General features: G+C 36.3%; 1 protein-coding gene and 1 long non-coding RNA gene across 6 annotated transcripts in view; one reads left to right on the plus strand and one right to left on the minus strand.

Annotated features, from left to right (window-relative positions):
* The first annotated feature begins 200 nt into the window (after nt 1-200).
* LOC135213075 (uncharacterized) overlaps nt 201-22338 on the plus strand; it is a 66560-nt gene continuing 44422 nt past the window's right edge. The window contains exons 1-3 of one of the 2 annotated variants that reach the window (XR_010314071.1): nt 276-478; nt 4216-4434; nt 12762-12862. This is a non-coding gene — a long non-coding RNA (uncharacterized LOC135213075). Of the gene's footprint in view, nt 479-4215; nt 11411-12761; nt 12863-22338 lie in introns of those variants that run through there. The other variant, XR_010314070.1, reaches the window with a different exon arrangement.
* On the minus strand, nt 14579-22183 carry LOC135213073 (zinc finger protein OZF-like). 4 transcript variants are annotated; one of them, XM_064246927.1, is made up of 3 exons: nt 22058-22183; nt 18386-18589; nt 14579-17563 (listed from the first exon to the last, which is right to left on the minus strand). In XM_064246927.1, the coding sequence occupies exon 3, from the start codon at nt 17448-17450 to the stop codon at nt 15810-15812; it is 1641 nt and encodes a 546-aa protein (XP_064102997.1). In that variant the 5' UTR covers nt 17451-17563; nt 18386-18589; nt 22058-22183; the 3' UTR covers nt 14579-15809. The 4 variants fall into 4 exon arrangements, with proteins under 4 accessions (XP_064102997.1, XP_064102996.1, XP_064102998.1 ...); XM_064246926.1 differs by lacking the exon at nt 18386-18589 and having other exon boundaries at nt 22058-22177; XM_064246928.1 differs by lacking the exon at nt 18386-18589 and having other exon boundaries at nt 22015-22156.

Here is a 22338-nt window from a genome sequence, read left to right on the forward strand (position 1 = left end):
GCAGTCCCATGCTGTACAATAAGCTCCCACTTGATACCAGAACTTAAAATGTTAAACCATTCAAGAAGAAATTTAATACATTATTATTCTGAATGTTATAGTAGTATTGTTTTGACATTTAATATGGAGTAAGCCACATAAAACTCAATTTCTGTACTACTGTTGTGAAAGTCTCACAGAGCACCGGTGGAAAGGCGAAAAAAAGTAATAAGGCCTCAAAAACAATGAACTCACAAGTGAACTGGATGTTTTAAGTAATTTGAAGTTCAGCTGTTTACTAGCACGGACTCTTGCATATTTAAATTAAGCATCGCAATGTTGTTTGCTAGCTTTTTTGTATGCTAGTTTCATAAGCTGACAGGTGTTTTGATTGAGGTTGTTGTTGTTCGCTGGCTTCAAAAGCAATCAGTGTTTACATCAACAAAAGACCAGATCCGCTTGGAATTCGCTAAAACTTTCGAACATCTGCGAATTTTAGGTAAATATTACAAAAGTATGAAAATCATAACTTCCAGTGACTATAATTCCAATAGGTTTTCCAGGTTAACCAATATATTACCCATATATTTCTTTGACATTGAGACGTTGTAACCTTTTCACTCTTGGCCTAGGACTGCTACGGTCATTTTAATTTCAACTGTAGGCCTACTGTTAGGTCATATCTATCTATCTATCCACTTTTCCGTTGCCCATTTTTGAAGGTAGTTGATATTTTGCCATGTCACAGCAAACTATACGAGTTGGATTTGCCGTTCACGGTAGGCTACCTGGGTAGGTTGAATTGGATTCTTTGCCTTGTCACTGCAGGCTACGTACAATTTGACTCGATATTTAATTGGTGAAACGACAACAAAATTAAACATTGTAGCAAACCTTTCAAAAGATTGAAGTTTCATCAGCAAAATGAGATGTAAGAAACTGCCATACGAACTATATTAAGAATGTAAAGTCTTAGTAAAATATGTGTTCAAGGCAGTTTTGAATCCAATATGGCGTCGCTTCAGGACGTAGGCCACTCGATCCTCACAACGGCCACGTCCTTCCCAGCTCTCATCTGAATGATATTTGCGTATATATAGGGTAAAACACCGCATGAACTGGCCAACTCACTGACTGCCACGGCTAGGCCACCCTCCGAAAAAGTACTTTTAACACGTCCTGACACCGGAGATGGTCATGAGTCATGAGTTGTTGTTGGTGAGAGAAGGAGCTCAAGACCTCTACTCTCCTTTCAAAGTAAGTATTTTCTCCAAAGTTAGAAATTAAGGCCATACCTATTTTAAGATTTAGGGTAAACAATCATGGACGATCCACCATCATCACGCTGGCCGGGTCTTATTCACTCGATATTTAATTGGTGAAACAAGAATACAATTACAACTCTAAGCATACCATTCAAAAGATTGAAGTTTCGTCAACATAGTGTGATATATGAAAGCCTCATACGAACTAAAATAAGCATGTGACGCTCTTCGTAAAATATGTTTTCAAGGCAGTTTTGAAATCCAACATGGCGGCTATCGTGTGGCTGGCCGGTCTAATCACGGACTGTCCACCATCTTTCCCAACCTTCCCAGCATTCATTTGAACAATGTTAGTGTATATATGTAACGTTTATTGATCTTACTCAAGATTGCAGTTGTAATCAGCACAATAAAACATTTTGTTGCCTATATTAGTGAAAGTATGAAACTTGTTATTCCCGGGGTCATGGTTTGAACTGAATTCATTTTTACCTTGTAATTGGTGGTTTTATCCTTACTGCCATCACAACTGAAACTCCACAGTGCTTATTTGATTGTAATTATACACATTTTGGTCTTAATTCACTCCACATTGCACTTGAACCACGTTGCTGTTCCTGGTTACTAAGCGCTCATTCCACAAACACAGTTACGAGTAGTAGACGACGACACTGTTTATGATGTGCAAAGTTTTATTCCCTTAATTGTTTACTTTACTCATTATTTAGTTTAACTTTACTTTGTTATTTCAAAATATTTATTTAATTCATGTCTATTATCCCTTTTTTGCAACCAAATTACCCCAAAAAATTACAGATATTTCTAAAGTAGATACAATCCAATGTTCCTAACCTTGTCGTACATCTGGCTGCCGAAAACCATTGCGGACCAGATGACGATTAGTGGATTATATATATATTTTTTGCTAGTACTTTTCATTAATTTAAGTCTATATTAGTATTTTGATTTTTATTAATAACTGTATGCCAGAAATAAATGTAACATTTAATGATTGCATGCTTTTATTGTGCTGATTACAACTGCAATCTTGAGTAAGATCAATAAATGTTACATACATACTCTAACATTGTTCAAATGAGTGCTGGGAAGGCTGGGAAAGATGGTGGATTGTCTGTTGTTAGACCGGCCAGCCACACGATTGCCGCCATATTGGATTTCAAAACTGCCTTGAAAACATATTTTACGAAGAGCATCACATGCTTATATTAGTTCGTATGGCGCTTTCATATACAGTATCACGTTATGTTGACGAAACTTCAATCTTTTTAATGGTATGCTTAAAGTTGTAATTGTATTCTTGTTTCACCAATTAAATATCGAGTGAATAAGGCCTGGCCAGCGTGATGACTATGGATCGTCCGTGATTGTTTACCCTAATTATGGTACTGTAATAAATGGCATTTATGATCGTCTGGGCGCCAATCAGCGCTCATAAACAGCTGGTTAACAACGTCAGTAGCCAAGCTTCATAAACCAAAACACTGATAAGCAACGACTGCCTGTTTATGGTAAAATGCAGAAACATGATTAATTGTTTTAAGTTTCAAAAAATATCTGGCATTTTGGCTATTTGTTGCACTTCCATTGTATAATAAATTTGTTTTTCTAGAATGCCTTCGGCTTTAAGCAAAGCTAAGATTGTTGGGTTCTGCAGAAATGGTTATAATGTGTTAGCAGGATGTTTGATTTAGATTTAGACAGATATATTTTTTGTGCCAGATGCAGGGTGTAGATAGTGTATGATTCTGAGAACTGGTGTGAGGAATGTAAGGATTGGTTGACAGACTTGATTATCAAGTTTCTTAGACGTAATTGGAGAAGGGAAGCTCAGTTTCTTATGCATAAGTGGAGAAGGGAAGCAGGTAGTTAAGTCAGATCTTAGATCTGACTTTTCTTCATTTTCTCATGAACTTTCAATTTTAATTGTATCTACTCAGTCTCCAGCTCTTTCATCTACTAATCTATTTGCAAGCATATCCTAATGTAAAGAACTTCAGGTTTGTATGTAGGAAAAATGCAAATTACTTTTAAAATTTGCTCATTTGATAAGTTATCTTTTGAAACAATTTTCTTACTGTACAGGTTGGACTCTTTTGCAATTGGGTTATACAGTACACCTATTCAGTAGCGATTCTACCCCTCAAAAAGTTTGGGGGGCAACTCTTGGGCAAAGATAATTGTTGTGTTGGCAACTGGGCATCATAGGAAAGGTGACTGTAAAAATAATTACAATTTTGGGAACATTTTGAAACTCATGGAGGAATGAATTTGACTAAAGGTAAAGGTTCATACAGAATTTTGTTTGATTCCTAAGCAAAACGACTGTAAAGCATCATCTGATATTTTACCTGACTTGCATGATATGAAAATTGAACATTCAAAACTATATAGAGTTCCAAACAATACGCAAACATTAAAGAATGGATAGTATGTATAAATATAATACACATTTGAATCAAATAAAGAAAGGTAGTAATTATATGAAATGAACAGATATACATGGGGCAGGTCATGACAATTCTGAAAAGGTTCAGTTTGACATTTTCTGTTTCCTGTATATTTACTAATTCACTCAATGTGAGTGTTAGCAATAGTATAACCAAATCATGTGGTGTGACTAGTTATTGGCTAATGTTATGTTCAATAATGATTAATTTTATATATAATATTTCATTAAAAAATTGGGGGGCAAACCAGGGGCATGGCCAAAATCTGGGAGGGCAGCCCCCCCCCCCCCCACCCCCCCCCCCCCCCCCCACCCCTAGAATTGCCACTGCACCTATTGTCTTGTTAGCCTATATGAAGCAGTGTTTTGTGTATGAAATGTGAAAGTTGTTTTAAAAATTATTTTTATCATATAATTCTATGTTTTTTCTAAATGTGCCCAGTGTACTGAAATTGTCACATATCACTAATCAGAATTAATAATCATCTTTTGATTTCCTTCCAGGTGTATCCTACTTAAGAAAAAAAAGGAACAACTAATATGGCATGAATCTCTTCAAGTTTGAGTGATTGACTGCACACTTCTTCAATGCTTCATGTAGATGAATACTGATTAGAATTTGGTTCACAATGGAAAAAGATTCGAAAAAGTTTAATTGTAAGCTGTGTAGTTTTGCAATTAATTCTCAAGCTCATTTTGAGCGACACTTAAGGATACACTCAGGTGAGAAACCATATGTTTGCACAATTTGTGGCAAATCTTTTAGTATTAAGAGTAACTGCCGAAGACATGAGGCTTCTCACTCGGGTGAGAAACCATTTGAATGTGATATTTGTTCTGTAAGATTCACTGCCAAAGAGAGTCTCTCTAAGCACATGCGTGGTCATTCTGGGGAGAATCTCTTTAATTGTGATTTATGTGATAAAAAATTTACACAAAGTGGTCATTTGAAAACCCATATAAGGACTCATACGGGAGAAAAACCATTTGAGTGCCCAACTTGTGGAAAATGTTTCTCCCAGAAATTTGGTCTGAAAATGCACCAAACAATCCATCAGAAAATAGATGCATCATGCGATATCTGTGGAAAAACTTTTAGCCATTTGAGTACTTTTCAGCGTCACAAACGTAATCATCAAAGAAAAAAGAAGATGTATACGTGCTCCCTATGTGGAAAGATGTATGCATCAAACTGCAATCTTCAACACCATTTACGTGCTCATGTCGGTGAAAAACCATTTCAGTGTCCAATTTGTTACAAAAAGTTTACAAGAAAGTACTCGCTTAAAGAGCATAGCTCAGCTCACGCCGAAACAAAATCTTTTCATTGTCCCAAGTGCAGTGAGAGTTATACAAGTAAAGCAGAGCTTAGGGATCATATGTTTGAACATGCAGGGAAGGTATTTGCCTGTGAGATTTGTGATAGAAAGTTTAGCAGTAGGTTTAATTTAAAGCGTCACATGAATGTACATACAGAAAAAACTTTCCATTTTATTGATAAACCAGAGACTCTTTACAGTGTCAAAGATTTGAAAAGTCGTGAACAAACTACATCATGTAGTGGAGATGATGAAAACAAAAGTGGAACATTATTCCCAGAATTCAGTAACATATTTGAAGAGGAAACACAAAGCGATAAAAATACAGATCATCTAAGTGATGATGAAAATACAGATCAACAAGAGTCACTGACTGATCCATTGGATTGTGATAATGATGAGTTTCAAGATTGTAGGTTAACAAGTGCTGATGATGAAGATGAAACAGAAAACCAACACTTGTTATACCCATTATGTGACATTGTTATTAAAGAAGAAAATTTAAGTGACAATGAAAATTTAAGTGACAATGAAAATTTAAATGATGATGAAAATTTAAGTGACAATGAAGAAAATACTGATATATAAAGTCTATGTTACAAAGGATATTGCAGATTGCCTCAACAGTATGTTCAGTATGCAGTAAAATATTTTTTAATCTAAACCATCATTGTACATTTGCCATTCCTTTGAGGTTTAAGACAACCTTACCATTTATATTTGTCATTCTGGTGCAGTCAGCAGGGCCTTGGATACATGCAAAAAGAATATAATACTGTAAAGAGAACACTGACCAGGTATTCCTGAGGGTAGTGCTTCCGGTGGCAGAGTAGGTAGTTAAGTCGTTCCTGTGTTTCAGTCAAGCAAAATTTTACTTCCCTAGTTTCAAAATTTTGTTTTTGTCCGTTTTTTCATTGTCCTTTTTTTCATAAGTTTATATTTCATTTCATAAAGATCTTGTAATGCTTGGGCATATTGCCTCCTATTTATTTAAATTATATACACCTTTTGTTATCGGTATAAAGTCTAATTTTATATATCATGGTCATGCTAGTTCATGTTAAGTTTTTGGTGAGGGAATTTCAGGAAACTTGTTTCCCATTACAAATGTTTTATTGTTTTTCGTTATTGGTGTGGTTAACATGTGACCTCCCTTTCCAGTGTTCTGGAGACTGTTAACTTATTTTGGTCAGGTTTTTTTTGAGAGGATATGATTGGTTTTAGAATTTTATCAGAATGCTTATATTTATTATGATTATCTGCTGTAACAGGTTATATTGTCACTTCACCTCAAAATGTGTACTGTTAACCAGTACTTTAACTTTGTTTAGCAAAGAATAGACTTTTTTTTTTTTCAGTGTTCATGAGTATGAACTGTTGTGCCTTAGTATATAGTGTTCACGAGGCTAATCTTGAGTTTTAAGTTTTTCAAACTTGAGTGATGATGATATTAATATGAACTATCATCCAGTGTCGCCCTTTTCAAACCTTTCCCTGCAGGTGCCACTACTCTTATGACTGCCCTTGACAAATTGGAAAGGCGAGTGGAATAAAGTTCCTTTTGCCTTTGACAAATCGGAAAGGGGAGTGGGGTGAAGTTTCTTTTCACCTTTCCCCCTCCCCTGTAGGGGGTTAGTGCCATCAGGTGCACCTTATGCAGTGCACTGTAGGCTTTACTGGAGGTTCTTTGCAGTTTGCCTTGGCTCCTAGCTGCAACTCCGTTCATTTGTTTTATGCAGCTCTGTTCCTATTGGATTACAGCAGGGGTCAGAGTGCCTTGGTGGCATGGTTGGTATGGTCTTTGCCTGCCACTTCGGTGGCCGCGAGTTTGATTCCCGGGCATTCCATTGAGGGGTTAGAGATGTGTATTTCTGGTGATAGAAGTTTACTTTCGACGTTGTTCGGAAGTCATGTAAAGCTGTTGGTCCCGTTGCTGAATAACCACTGGTTCCATGCAATGTAAAAGCACCATACAAACAAACAAAACCAGGGGTCAGGCATTAAGCCCATTTTTATTTGTGCTGGTCATGGATGTGTTTAGTGAAGAGATCATGATTGAAGATCTATGGGAGTTGTTGTACGCTGATGGTCTGGTGATTACTGCTGAAAATGAGGAAGCCCTACAGAGAAGGGTTGGAGAGTGGCAGGAGTCTTTATTAGAGAGGGGGGCTTAAAGGTGAATGTGAATAAAAGATAGGTTTTGGTGAGCAATAGGGAAGATATAGGCAGAATAGTAGTGCAAGAAAGAAGAGGCTCAATTATAAAACAAGTGGAAAAGTTTAAATACTTAGGATCTACCTAAAGCCAAGAGGGAGGGTGTGAGGCTGAAGTTGACAGTAGGATAAAAGCTGCATGGGGGAAGTGAGAGAAATGACTGGAGTAGTATGTGATAAAAAAATGAAGAAAATGCCAATCAAGCTAAAAGTCTAGATCTATAGCACAGTGATAATACCAGTGTTAATGTATGGATCGGAAAGTTGGTCTCTTAAGAAAAAAAGAGGATGAGAAAGCTGAGGTGGATTATGGGAATATGACTACTTGAGAGATTGGAAAATGACGAAGTGAGAAGGGCAGGCCTAGTAAAGATTACAGAGGTAATAAGAGAATCATGATTGAGGTGGTATGGGCATGTGTTGAGGATGGATGACAAGGAAGGAGTTACGAGGGCTTGGAAGGAACCTGTTATAGGAAGATCAAGAGCGAGACAAAGAATTAGATGGCGAGATAAAATGATGGAAAATATGGAGAGAAGAGGTTTGGTGGAGGATGATGCCTTTGATAGAGGGCAGTGGAGAAGGCTCATCAGGCAACCGACCCCTTAATGTAGGGATAACGGTGGGAAAGAAGAAGAGCTCTGTTCCCTGGTCCCAGTGCTGGCCCATTATGGCTAAATTTCAAAACAAATTGATGGTGATGTTATTCTACCATAACACCAGATCAGAAATAAAAGACATGACAGGTGTTTCAGAAGAATTTATGTTTAATGTTGTCCAACAAGGATGATCTTAGAACCCTTTGCCATTAATTTAGTTATGGAGTAACAAAAATTGACCCCTTGGGAGCTGCTATATAAAAATTACATAATATTAATGGAAGAATCTGAAGAAAAGGTTGTGGAAATGTTTAAAAGGTGGGAGAACAGAAGTGAAAGGAGTAGACTGACATTCACTGTAAAGCCTGCGGTGACTGTAAGGAAGTAAAGGACAAAGTTCAATCAGGAAAGTGGCTAAGTGGGTATTGAAGGGAAAGTTTGGAGTCAAACTCTATGTTTACCAATTATAACAAGAATGTGTTGCGAGTGATGCTCATGATTACAAAATATACATGGAGCAAGAGATTTTTATTTGATGAAATGTGTTAATGAGCAGATAGGGAAGAGAGGGGAGGTGAGAACGCTCTTTGTTAGATACACAGGTCTTGGAAGAAGCAGGACAATTCTGTTTCTCTGGGGACACTCTTGAATGTGAAACAGGATTTGAGGGATTATAGTAAGAGAGAGAGAGAGAAAAAAAAGTAGCTTTAATATGGGTGAACTGGAGAGAGTTAATGCACTATTTAAAAAAATTGTCCCATTAGTAGACAGCAAAAGCTTATGGCTAGTACATGAGGCTTATGCTACTCTATGGAACAAAAACATGACTGTAGAGTGTCAAGATTCTTGTCAGGTGTTTGGTGTGAAGATCATATTGCAGGTTAACAAATGAGTTGATAGAGGGATGAGGTGTCCAGAGGTAGGAATAGACTTTGTCTCTTTTTATTATTATTATTATTATTATTTTTCTATTCTAGTCATTATATACTTCTCCTGAATCTTCTCCTGAATCATGCAATTTTCTTTTGTTTAAATGCTTATATACTTTTCTTTGATTATGTGTTCATGTAGGTATGGTTACTTATCACCAGTGATGCATAGATCAATATTGTTAGCTTTAAATTTCAGTATGTTATACTGTGAACTTATATGTAAAGAAAGTAGTACAGTAATTACAAATAATTTATTTTTTTTGTTATTCTTGGGAAAAAATTTAAGGTAGTTAATATATAAAAAAATGAGCTTTACTATTTGGTTTATAATTACGTATTATTAAGGGCCGTTGACCAGAAATTCAAGCTTCCAAAGACCTTCCACCACAGACCCCACACTGCAGCAGTAACTGATCATGATACAGAGCCAGCAATTTTTCATCGCCAGAGGGGGGAGACAAGCCCGCGACATCTGTGTGGCATGCCATGACACTAGCATAATTTTCATCAGCAGCTGGCAGTACAGTATTAAATCAAATTTGTTGCAGTGATTTATAATCATTACATGGAAAAATTTCAAATAACGTTTTGTTATGAGATACTGAAGAGCGGACTGATTCAAATTGCTCAGGTGTTAAACAAGACAAGTTGTATCAGAATGTTCCAGTTTTGAACAAAATGTCACATGACAATATTATACCGTATACACTCACTCAAAATAGTTCTGCAACACTTTTTCATTACCTTTTATCCATGAAACAATGACTTATTTTGGTAAATGTAAGGAAGTTTTAGGCAGTGAATGAGATTATCGGCATCTACCACCCAGGAATGCAGTTATGTGTTCAGAGAGGGATAACAGATATGTAACTGTATCAGAAGGGGGGTTTAGCAGATCTTAAAGCCTTCTTGCTGCATTTATGTTGCGTCTCAGATGGTAGTGTACTGCAACTCATGTTTCTCTGGATCAAGTTTCTTGGAAGAGTTTGGGCTTGGAATGGGGCCTTTCTTCCATTTGGCTGCCAGGTAGTCAAAGACTTCACCTGTAATTAATGGTGTGGCGGTTTCTTGTCTCTAAATTTGGTCTATTCCCAACCAACTCAACCCATGCCCAGTCATCTTGTTTTTCTCCGTTTGACACTGAAGCTGAAGATATTTCCTTTCTGGCACGTATTTTGGGAAGGCATGTCTCAAGTTCCGGACATCTTAGATAGCTTATGGAGCTTTGAAATGTATAGCTGAATGCACTCCTTTGGCCTTAATTGCAATAAGGATTTTCTTTCAGTCGTGTTTTGTACAGAAAGAGGCCCGCAATCAACTTGCAGCAAATAATGTGCTATAGCAAACCACACTTGGGGAAGGGGAGGGCACAATTTCATGTATGCTGTACTTCCTTAAGAACATACCACTTGAATATTGGCACCTACACTAGTTTATGGGGTATATTAGACTTTGGTATTTTAAGTTTTTTTTTTAAACATTTCACGACCTTACTGCAGTACAGGTTTACGCAATCCTCTAGTCATACTCTTGACCACTTTTTAGTAAAAAGTTCTTATACTCTTTCTTATGTATTTCACTCAGGTTATCTCTTACCTCAGTACCTTCGGTCAATTTCTCTTCCTGACAACATGGAGTCCATCCCTTTGAAATAACTACTCAGGCAAATGTAAATGGATTGAGTTTTATTAATTTAAGGTTTTATAAGGATAAAATATATTTTTTAATACAAACCCAGTGTTCATAACAAAAAATTACCACTTCTGATCTGACACTTTTTGTACTAAGTTGTGGCAACACAGGGAATTATGTTGACTATTTCTTATGCCACCAAAAGTGCCACTCAGAGGGTACCTGGCAAGTCAAAAGGTAATTTATATCTTGTGCTGAGGGGTTGCTGTCTTTACAGGAATGAAAAGTGTAAACTGATGGTTATAGTATATTAAAAATCAGACTAAAACTTCATTTCATAACTAAGTTTCAGTGTTATATGCACATTCTGATGTATATAGTGTATAATGAGGCAGTAACAAGAAAAACCTCTCCCAAGATACATACTATTTTCATTCATACAAGGTACATACTATTTTCATTCATACAGTGCCTTAAAGCCTTAAATAAGAAGAAAAGTGGCTTTGCTGTTAAATCCACTTCAGAAGTCACATGCATATTAATACTAATACATAATATTTGTTTAGACTGCTGTTGTAAAATATTCAGCTGTTTAAGTGATTTGGAGACTCATCAGAAAAAATGGAGCATTTATCGAAAAGAAATGACAGGAAATCTCTTTGTAGTTATGGGCTTCTTGTCTGTTGTGTAAAGTGCATGCATGTGTCAGATAAAGTCAAGTAATACTGGGTCTTCAGTTATAAACAGATGTTCTCAGTATACTGAAGTTCCAATTATGGCATGCAGTAAGTCATAGATGTATATAATTTTTTACCCTGAAGTTATTTGAAAAATTTTAATAAAGCACAGTACTATTCCAAGGGAAATTTTAGCCTAAAGGCACAGTTTACTATGTATCTTATCAGTCGGAGAAGGTGGTACCAGAGTGTCACATTCTATAATTGTTTAGAGCTTTTCAGGTCATAATATTGTATTTTACTCTTGAAGTAAATGTTGTATTTTTAGCAGTGTATTTTTTATCACCTATCTGTATAATTGTGGATTTAGATGATTTTGGGATTAGGTTGCTAGACCCATGGCCTTATCCTTAACTGCAATCCGTCACTGTTACTTTGGTTTCTAATTTACAGGTTAAGTCAACGTAATTTCAAGTGTTTTGAAATAATGTGCCTAAATCAATACACTTTTACCTGTAATGCAAGGTTTTGACCTCTAGCCATTCATTCTTCCTCTTTTTCTGTCAGAGCATATATTCTTTGCAGAACATTAATTTCAGCAGCTTCTCCCTTTCATTAGCATTCAACATTCATGCTCCATTTCTATTTGGAGAAATGTTTCAACAGCAATTTTAACCTTTCCAATTTTTTTTTTTTCCATTATAGATACTCCTCTGTTTTTTACTTAATTTGCAGAGTTCCTGCCATAATTTTTGTTACGTATGTCATTCATTTTTTTTTACCTACTGTAAGAAATAAGTGATTTTGAGAGATAGGAAAGCAGGTAAATGTGAGAAAAAAATACATGGTGATTTAGTGTTCATAATAAAAGAGAACAGCAGGGAGAAAAAATATCAAGAAGGTTTGGTCAGTATAGGACGCTTAGTTAAGAGTGTGACAGTTTTCCTTCATTCTTATAATTAGTGAGCACCAATCTTAGTGACATTCCTGTATCATTTTCAACAATGTAGCTTTTAAGAAATGTGGTTTAATTACAGTTTCTAGCAGCAAAGATGATTTGGACAGACATCAGAATATAAATGTAAAACAAAGTTAAGTGCTCTGATGTATGTATGAAATAAATAAAACTATGTACCACATATTTATTTCTACTTCAGAGGCCAGTGGATTGGTAGGACAATCTATTTTTTATATCTAATGGCATGAAGTTTTCATCTTTAGAAAAAATGAAAATGATTTCTGCAAGAGAGGGAGGGATAAAGATTCAGAAATGGGTAAAGTAAGCAATTTGCAGAAACACAGGCTCAATGGATATTGGAAGACAGACGTACTTGGAAAGAATTGCAAAGGAGTCTGTGATACGTTAGGAGGACTGAGAGAGCAAGAGAAGGGGATTGGTGCATGAATGGAGTAGAGGCCCTGTGCCAATGTTGGACGAGTTAGTTGCCAACGAAATATGTCAAATCTGATTATTCCCCTTGCATATCTTCCATTTAACATCTGTTACATGAAAAGTAATTTCCTATTGGTGTTTGGGTATAGAGGTTTTTAATTTATGAACATAAGCAAAACGACGATGATGCTCAGTAATTCTGAAAGAGACTGCTGTTCCAAGATTCTGAAAGAGACTGCTGTTCCAAGAGGACTTATTTTCTTTTTATTTATTCTATCTTTTCAGTTACCTTTTTGGTTGATGTTAACTCATAAGTTCCCAAAGTTCATAGGTTGAAAAATACAACTGGTTTAGCTTGTGTTTATCGATTTAACTGGATGCTTCAGGTAAGTGTTGCCTCTTACCCCTATTTTCTGTATGCATAGGATGGTTGGTTTACAATAAACTGGCTCTATACCATTATGGGACCTTAAGGTAGCCTTGTAAGTGTCGGAAAGTGTTTGAGGATTGGAGGATTCCAAGGGTCCTGTATATAGCAATGTTGCTTGTCATATTCTTTGAGTTTTTTTTTTCCCCCATGTAGTACATGTCTTGCTTTAAATGTTGCTGTTTCGAGAGCTTTCCCACTAATCAGTTTTTCATTTATGCCTTAGGCAACCAATTTGGATTTAGTGCCGAACCTAAATCCTGAATGAATTTTGTTATTCATCTGTGTGCTTAAGAAATACCAGACATTTATCTAGCACCTGAATTAGTGAGTTTTTGAGAAATCTGTTTTCATTAAGGTTGATGTATCTGAAGTGCCATTTCCTTGTTTAATGTATTTACCAGCTCCAAGCAATCTTATTGATGACAAAGATTGACTGCAATTCTGTACTTGGGATTGTCAATATGATGGACACAGGCACAGTAACTTCCTACCTTATAATTGATTTAATCTCATTGAGTTACAAAATATCAGCTTCCCATGTACACAGTGATTGATTTGGAAGGCTGTGATTTGGTGGATACAGACTAAAAAGCCCTTTAATACATTACTTTGCCTCATGCCAGCCCTAAGAGTGGAACAACACTTCTTACTAAAGGGAGCAGGAAACTAGAGCCAACACTATCATTCACCCTCAAGTCAACACTCTTATCCTGTAATGGGTACATAGTCAACTTTTCTATAATACCCAAGATAGTATTTATAGATCAAATTTTGGTTTAATAATGTTATTTGACAGCTGAATTCCCTTCAGTTAAAAATTTTTTTGTCTTTCTGGCATAAAAAGAACAGTCTTCAGTCATCATCCTTCCATAAATTTAGCAAAAAATAGCTATACGTACTATGTATTACTACTGTTATGTAGTAGCTTAACACAGACCACTGGGTTAAATTTCTATATTTCCATGAGACTAAGTCAAGGATGGGCTCTTGAGAATAAGGAGTGAATACTGGGGCAAAAATGGTCAAAGATTTTCGATAATAATGAAAGTGTAAATTTAAGCCAAACATATATGTAAAACATTGTTTCAACCTAGCATTATTATTATCTTTAAATAGTTGACTTAGTATTAACTATTGGTGTTTTGATTGCTAATCCTCTTATTATTCCTTTTAACTGTAAATGAAAATAATACTTTACTTTTCAAAAGAAAAAAAAATATTGCAGACCAGCAAATGTTAAGTCCTGGAAGTTTTTAAAGCCACCAAACAAAATTAAAAAGCAAATGAGAGCCAAAGCAGGCAGCAGGCTCCAACTAGGATGCCTCATTCATTAGTAAAGTAAAAATAATAAAAGAAATGTGGTATCTTAATTTAAAATTAAGACAGCAAGATGGGGACAAGAATAAAACTGATTCTCAGCCATTCCGTTGAGTGAGAGATGAGTATTGCTGGTGATAGAAGTTCACTCTCAACGTGGTTCGGAAGTCACGTAAAGCCATTGGTCTCGTTGCTGAATAACCTCTGGTTCCATGCAACGTAAAAATACCATACAAACAAACAAGAATAAAACTGGTTCATACGTTATATAAACACTGCTGATTTCCAACTGCCACGAAGCACAAATAATTTGTTAATGTTGAAAAGTACAGTATCAAGACAGCAATAAAAATGGTGAAATTTATTCATTTTATTGTGAATAAAGAAAATATATTACAAATATAATGCACATAGAAAAAATAAACTATCCACAAAATGAGATACAACCTACTTAATTACATTTCATGCTAAACTACCTCAAATATTCACCATAACCTACTATAAGTTAATTCATTTTTGTTATTTAATTGAAATTCATATGCCTGGAATGGTAAGGTCATCTTGGCTAACTTAACAACAAAGGCGGGGTCAATGAAACGCTTCCAAATATCTTTAAAAGAACAAAACTGAGATATGAATTTCACATTTTGAAACTACTGTACTATATACTTTCTAATTGTCCTCTAGGCAATTCATTCACATGCTTCATTATAAATAAAATTAAATAAATTTTACATTTTCATATTAATATTAAATCAAGATGATTATGCCTAGTGGTACCACAAAATGTGGGTATTCTCTTGAAAATAATCTTTGTTCATCTGGCTTCACTAATAAAAACATTTTCAGTAATAAAGGCATAAGTAGATTCACCAACCAAACCTGCTGATGAATGACAAAATACAACTCTACGGTCTCCACAGATCTACGCAGCCTCCTGATGAATTAAATCTTACTCAGGCAAACCACTAAAGTATAATTTTTTTAAATGTAAAAAGGAAATTTCAAGGACCCTAGACAAAACACCCTGTTCTTTTAGTACACCATTCCTCCATTTGGCACATATCTTTTGACTATAAGTCATATTATTCATGAAACTTGCACACTATACAATAGTGTATATATCATAATACAGGGGGAACATTTTTAACATCCACTCTGTCATGCACATCATTTACTTTGCTTTGTATGCCAACTGACATTAAACAGTAGTAAGTTCTGTTATAATCTATTATTGCACTAGTAATTGAATTTTTGGTACATGGTTGCTGTGAAACTAAGACTGAAATTGCTCTAACAATTTTATGCTGAAGAGACCAAGATCAGGCCATGGAGACTTGGATTGGGGAGGACAATCTAATTTAATTAAAGAAGGGAAAAACAAGACAAGTTCTTAGTCTAGTAAAATGGATTTAATACTGTGGGTTCATGCAGATCCTTACTAATGTTTGCTAGTGTACTGTGAATGTTATCCACAAACTGTACACAATAATTTAACACTAGCTAAGCTAGCAAAGTTTATTGTACATGTTTTACATAAAGATACATTTTTTCTTTTCAGAAAAAGGCAGAAAAAAATGTTGATTCTAAATAAGCTCTGGTTTAAGGGAAATATCTAAGGATTCGGTTTTCACAATAGTATCTGTGGAGTCCTCAAAAATGTCACAATCATCACATTCATTTTTCAGCACTGTGAATGAGGACACACAAGATTCTTCTGTTACTGTCTCCATATTTTCAAGCACTCTTGAACATACATTATTAATTCCACCATCTGCTTTTACAGTCTCACTACACTGCGTCTCTGGGGTGAAATCAACATTACTTTTAGTTTTTTCCTCTTCTAAACCCACAAAAACAAATAAAGTTTCATTTTTGCTGTCTCTTTCACCAATTTCTATATCTGAGCCATCTTCAACAATTTGATGGCATGCTACAGCTTGCCTTCCAAGATGGCCTTCCATGTGTGTTTTTAGCAGCATCTCATTTCCGAAAGGATGGTCACAAATTTTGCATATGAAAGGTGTATTTTTCTTCGTAAGGATATCAAAGGACTCTTTTGGTGAATGTCCTCTCATGTGTTTTGCTAAATGTGCTTTCCGTAAAAACGTCTTTCCGCAAACTTCACAAGAATACGATTTCTGACCAGTGTGTATTTTCCGATGTACATTAAGAGCCCCTTTTACAACAAAACTTTTGCCACAAATTTCACAAATGTGAGGCCGCTCGCCACTGTGCCGCAGCTTATGGACGTGAAGGGAATTGCTATCACAAAAAGTCTTGTCACACACATTGCAAGGAAATGGTCGCTCACCTGTATGTTGTCTTTTGTGAATTCTAAAACTTTGCTTTCGAGCAAATTTCCTGCCACAGTATTCACATGAATATGGCATTACAGTTATATGTTTAGTCAAATGTGATTTATAGCATATTCTCTGAGCAAAATCCTTGCCACAAACTTCACACACATAAGGACGCTCACCTGAATGCAGTTGCTTGTGAACATTGAGGTCCCCTCTTCTTACAAAGTTCTTCCCACAAACTGTACAAGGAAATGGCCTCTCTTTACTGTGAATTCTTTTATGCTCAATAAGAGAATGTTTCTGAGTAAATGCTTTGCCACATACATCACAGGGAAATGGTCTTTCACCTGTATGATTTCTCCTGTGAAGAGCAAGGGCATCAGTTCGGGAAAAAGACTTTCCACATATCTCGCACGAATAGGGTCGTTCACCTGTGTGCTTTCTCTCGTGATTCTTGAATTCCCATGACCTTTTAAAAGTTTTACCACATACTTCACAACTAAATGGCCTTTCATTAGTGTGTGTTTTTATGTGCTCAACAAGAGCCTGTTTTTGAATATAGGTCTTACCACAGGTTTCACACAAGAATGGCCGTTCACCAGTGTGGTGTCTCTCATGAGCTGTAAGTGACTCACTGTAAGCAAAAGCCTTGCCACAAATTTTACAGACAAAAGGACGCTCACCGGTATGCTTTCTCTTATGCTTATTTAAACTGACTTTATAAACAAAATCCTTTCCACAAACATCACATGAAAATGCCCTCTCATCACTATGACATCTCATGTGTGTACCAAGATTTCCTTTATGGTTGAAAGATTTACCACATACATCACAAGAAAATTTGTGCACTATCGTTTTTGAGAGCTTAATCTCCTCCTTTTCACTTCTTCCAGATGCATCTAGATCTGATAACTGGTTAGCCATCACGAATGTGCTTTCAAAGGCTTCTCTAAAGCACTCCAATTAAGATTACATCTTGCATTACTCCAACTCTTTGCTCTCATTGAATTTGCACATGATGTATCAAGTAAATTCCACTGCAAAATATGATTAGGTATCTATTAGTAAGAAAGGCTCCAGAGATAAGAAAAAAATCTTATATTTGGGCAGTAAAATATTCTAGTTTTGTTTAAAGATACAGTATACAGTATTGACATCAGACATGAAGAATAAATATTTACAACTAAAAGCTTCAGTATAAGTGCTTGAAAAACTTCCAATTTGAATTTTCTTCCATCCATACTTATTTTCAACTTGAAAATTTTTGTTTAAAAATAAAATTACATTTTGTTTTGTAAATACAACCCAGCTACAGAGCAGTTTGTGCTCCACATACAAAAAACTGAAATGCCAAAAAGGGCCCTTTGGGATAGAGTGAGGGTACTAGGTGACTCTATGACCTTGCATAAGCAAGATAATGTACTATTGGCTTTTAATTGTTAGCTACTTGAGTCTTTGCCAAACTAAACCATTAGGGTAATTACAGTGGTGTGCCATGTTTTAAGAAACATCCTTGTGTCAAAAGTGATCATAATCATTGTTAAATATTTTTTTCCCAGGGACTAATGCTGCTGCTCTCCGGAGGGCACATTGGAACCATTTCTATATCGATGGCCTCTTCCCAAGTGACAAAAACTGATTTTGTGCATATTGTTGGAAGTGAGGGAGATTAGCTAAACTAAATTGTTGAATGAGGGCTTCTTGACCTAGGAGATAATTTATATGTAGTGTATCTCTTTGGTGAAGAAGAAATGAGGAAAATCCTGTCTTGCATTTCTACAATTCCTGTCACCAAAGGAAAGATCTCTGTAAACTGTATGAGCATAACAAAGTTACTCTCTGGTTGGGCTATAACTGACCAAGGTTTGTGTAATTGCAGTTGAGAATGAATCCTGCATCACCTGACCGTCTCTCTGAAGAGAGAACTAGTCTCTGAGAGTTCATAAATCTCTGCATCCAGTTTTCTGATAACAGAAATACAAACTTTGAAGTGTCCAGTTTCTTATATAGTTAGTTCCGTTTGTTTTTCCCCAGTTGACTTGAAGACCCAGGTCTCAGCTGAACTGTAAAAGCCAGAGAGTATGCAATTAGAGCTTATCCCTTTTCCTATGGACAAGGTTGGCTAAAATGTAGGTTATCATACTTGTTAGGCTAAAATGTAAGTTCTCATTCTTTAAGATTATTTTTTCTCCTGAATGCTCAGGTAATGTGATTTTTCCTGACAGAGAAACCAAACCTACTCAGTGACAGCTCCTATTATCATGACTGCTCCAACAGTCCAAATCAGATGATCATTCATGCTGTAGCTGGGATATACAGTAAGTCCTCGGGTTACGATGGTCTCGACTTACGATGTTTCGTGGTTACGAACGCGCCCCCATAAAAATATAAAAAATAATATTTTGCGTCGTTCCGTCTTACGCGGTTTAGCGTCGTAAGCAACGTAAACAAAACGCGAACTAGTCCAGGCGCACGGCGGAAGAATACGCTTTGTGGGGAGAGGACGGCGTCGCTTCGCTACGCTCAGTCCTCGTCCATACGCCATTTTGGTTGTTTACACTGCCTCTCTCTCCCTCGTGTTGTATCGTTTTTGTAACTTTTTGCTCTTTGTTATGGCTCCCAAGCGCAAGGCGGACTCTTCTGATGGTAGTGCATCGAAGAAAAGAAAGGCCATCACCATGGAAATTAAAGTGGACATTATAAAGCGATCCGAGAAGGGAGAAACGCCAACAAACATTGGCCGCTCGCTTGGCCTTAGCCGTTCGACCGTTGCTACCATTATCAAATAAAGAGCGCATCGTTGAACATGTGAAAGGATCTGCTCCTATGAAAGCGACAGTGATAACTAAGCAGCGTAGTGGTCTAATAATTGAAATGGAAAGGTTATTGGTGCTTTGGTTGGAAGACCAAAATCAACGGCGTATCCCAGTCAGCCTTATGGTGATTCAGGAGAAGGCGAAAAGATTGTTTGAAGCGTTGGAGGTTCTTTTTCTCTTCACTAACCTCCCCCAGTCTCTCCAGCACCGCAGCTTCCTCTCCAGTGTGCAAGCCAATCAAACTAATAAAGGTAAGGAATTGTTCTCTCGTTGTTATTGATAGGTATTTACATTAAATCATGTGGTATTTTTCAATGTTCCGACTTACGCTGAAATTCGTGTTACGATGCATCGTAAGAACGGATCAACGTCGTAACTCGAGGACCCCCTGTATGTATGTCTCCTTGTTCTCCCACCTAATGGATCTGTCACAAAACAAATTTTACAGGACAAATTAATCTTTTCATACAAACCAATCAGTCAAAATGAGTTATATTAAAAAAAAACCCTTTGTTGTCTGATACAAGCTTTATGCAAAAGAAAGCAGAAAGTGATTTCTTACAACCTATGGGTCAATAGTGCACACACTCAGTGTTTGCTTTTGGTTATTCTTGTTCTTCTGTTTTAAACACTTCAGAAATGGTGTCTGGGGGAAAGAGAGACCGCCAATTAAGACCAATTGTCATGGAAGGATTTGTACACAAAAATTTTTATCTTTAAAAAGCTTAATTTCTTTTGATATGGTTATGGGACACACACTAAGACTTGCCCACATGGTAAAGGAATGTCTTGGCACAGAATTGTGGTCTCAAAGCTTAGCTTAAATTGAACCTGAAGTGTACCAATTGTTACCATCATTGTTGGATGATGTTCAAACCACTACAGAAATATATAATTTTATATATATATATATATATATATATATATATATATATATATATATATATATATATATATATATATATATATATATATTATATTCAGGCAGTCCCCAGGTTACGACGGGGGTTCCATTCTTGAGACGCGTTGTAACCCGAAAATCATCGTAAGCAGGAAAATCATAAAAAATCCTAAGAAAACCTTCAAATATTGATTATTTTGCATTTTTTGGTGTCATATTTCTTGTGTCAGATTAGCGTTGTAGGCGTCGTAACCCTGGAAATAATTTCTGATGAATATAATTGAAAAGCGCCTTAACCTCGGAACGCCGTAAACCGGGGACTGCCTGTATATCAATGAGAACTTGCCACTTTAAACTCTGAAAGGTCTCAGGGGAATCACTCAGTTTCCAGGTTGCTGCACATAGGAAATCTCTCACAAAAGCTGATGCACATACAAAGCAAGTATCTCACCAAACCCTGTTTGAGGAAGGTGAAGAAGAAAACCTGACAGACAATGGGCAAACTAGCCATGTGCAAAAACCAGCAATATGAGAGACCAGATCTTATAGGGTCTCTGGGGTACATGATTAGTGCCTTAGCTGTAAGGCATGTTGGACTGATGTTAGATAAACCTAAAAATTAGCTGGCTGATGGATCACTGCCTTCCAAAGTATTGGGTGAAATAGATACCTATGATTACTAGCAGCAATACGAAAAACTGTATTTAAAGACCGCGTTGTTGAAAGGATAAATATGTCTTGGCCGGCATGCCTGTCATCGAAATCAATGATGAATGTCTGGCCAGCACCGGAACAGGTCATTTTAACAATTCCTCTTGAGAAGGCTTCCTCATCACCTTCAGTAGCAGAATCATTTTTTGGTGAAATTTATTCAGTACATGGCTGCCATAGCATTTGAGCTATCTAAGGCAATGTTGTGTATGTAAGAAGCAAAGTCTGTATTAAAAATATATACATTTCTTACGTAACAACAATACAATTACACATGGAAACTGGGAGGGGAGGGGTACAGAATCAGGAAAGATTGGTTGCTCTATACATCGTTATGTTGTTCATTCCAAACCTTTTGCCCCAAAAACTCATTTCTAAAAGGGGGTTGGGCACTGTTATTAGATTTAAGTGGGACTGTAGGTTAGTTGGTTAAAGAGCATTTATGGTGGGAATAAATAATACCAAATTAATCTGAATCATATAGTAAAAAAAAATCTTTAAAATACAGCCAATGTCTAAATTGTAACATTTCTGTTTAATAATAGGGATATGAAATTGATCACAGTTACATAAAAAAATATTTTGTAAAGGCTAGTAAATATTTATCATGAATTAGTCATAGCATAGACAGCTTAGCCTAGGATACACTAAACCCCTTTCAGCATTCAACCTTTTGATAATTAAAGTTTTAAAGTAAAAGGACATTACTAAAGGTCTATATAAAACATCTATTAAAGGTCTATTTAAACGCCTATTAAACCATGCCATGGCCAATCCATGCCAGTACCAATCTAAGCCTAAGCTTTTGCAAGCTGAGTGACAGTAGAAATAGGATACGCCCAGGGTATCTGGGTTATCATAAAGACGCATAATTACGGTAATTTTCCCAATATCCTAAGGTAACCTACGATGTGAGCCATAGGCGTACCCTAGTAGTATATAGGGTACAATTCGCCCAAAGTACCGTAAGGTTCCTCTGCCCGAGGTTAAGGAAATGTCATTTCTCCTGAGAGTGAAATGAAACCTTAAGCCCAATTGTATATAATTCTCAATAGATTACCTTAGTAACCACTATTTATTAATACGTTGAAGTGCCCTCTTACCAAATTTCCGCCGTTGTAAATTCAACCGTAATATATTTACTTTTAAATAATATATATTGTTTTTACGATAACAAGTAGGAAGACGTCAGAATACTTTCGACAGAAACAGCCGTTGTTGTCTTGCCAGACGTACGAAATCAATGACATGTGTGCATAATAGATAGGCAATCGTCGTCACAAAGCTATATTGATATGTCCGCCATCTTGGATGGAACAGTACCGCTTGCTTTAGGAGCAAGAGTCCGTGCTGGCATATAGCCAGCTCAATCGAGTATGAAGAA

This window comes from Macrobrachium nipponense, chromosome 42, assembly GCF_015104395.2.
Source record: "Macrobrachium nipponense isolate FS-2020 chromosome 42, ASM1510439v2, whole genome shotgun sequence".
NCBI classification, from domain to species: domain Eukaryota; kingdom Metazoa; phylum Arthropoda; class Malacostraca; order Decapoda; family Palaemonidae; genus Macrobrachium; species Macrobrachium nipponense.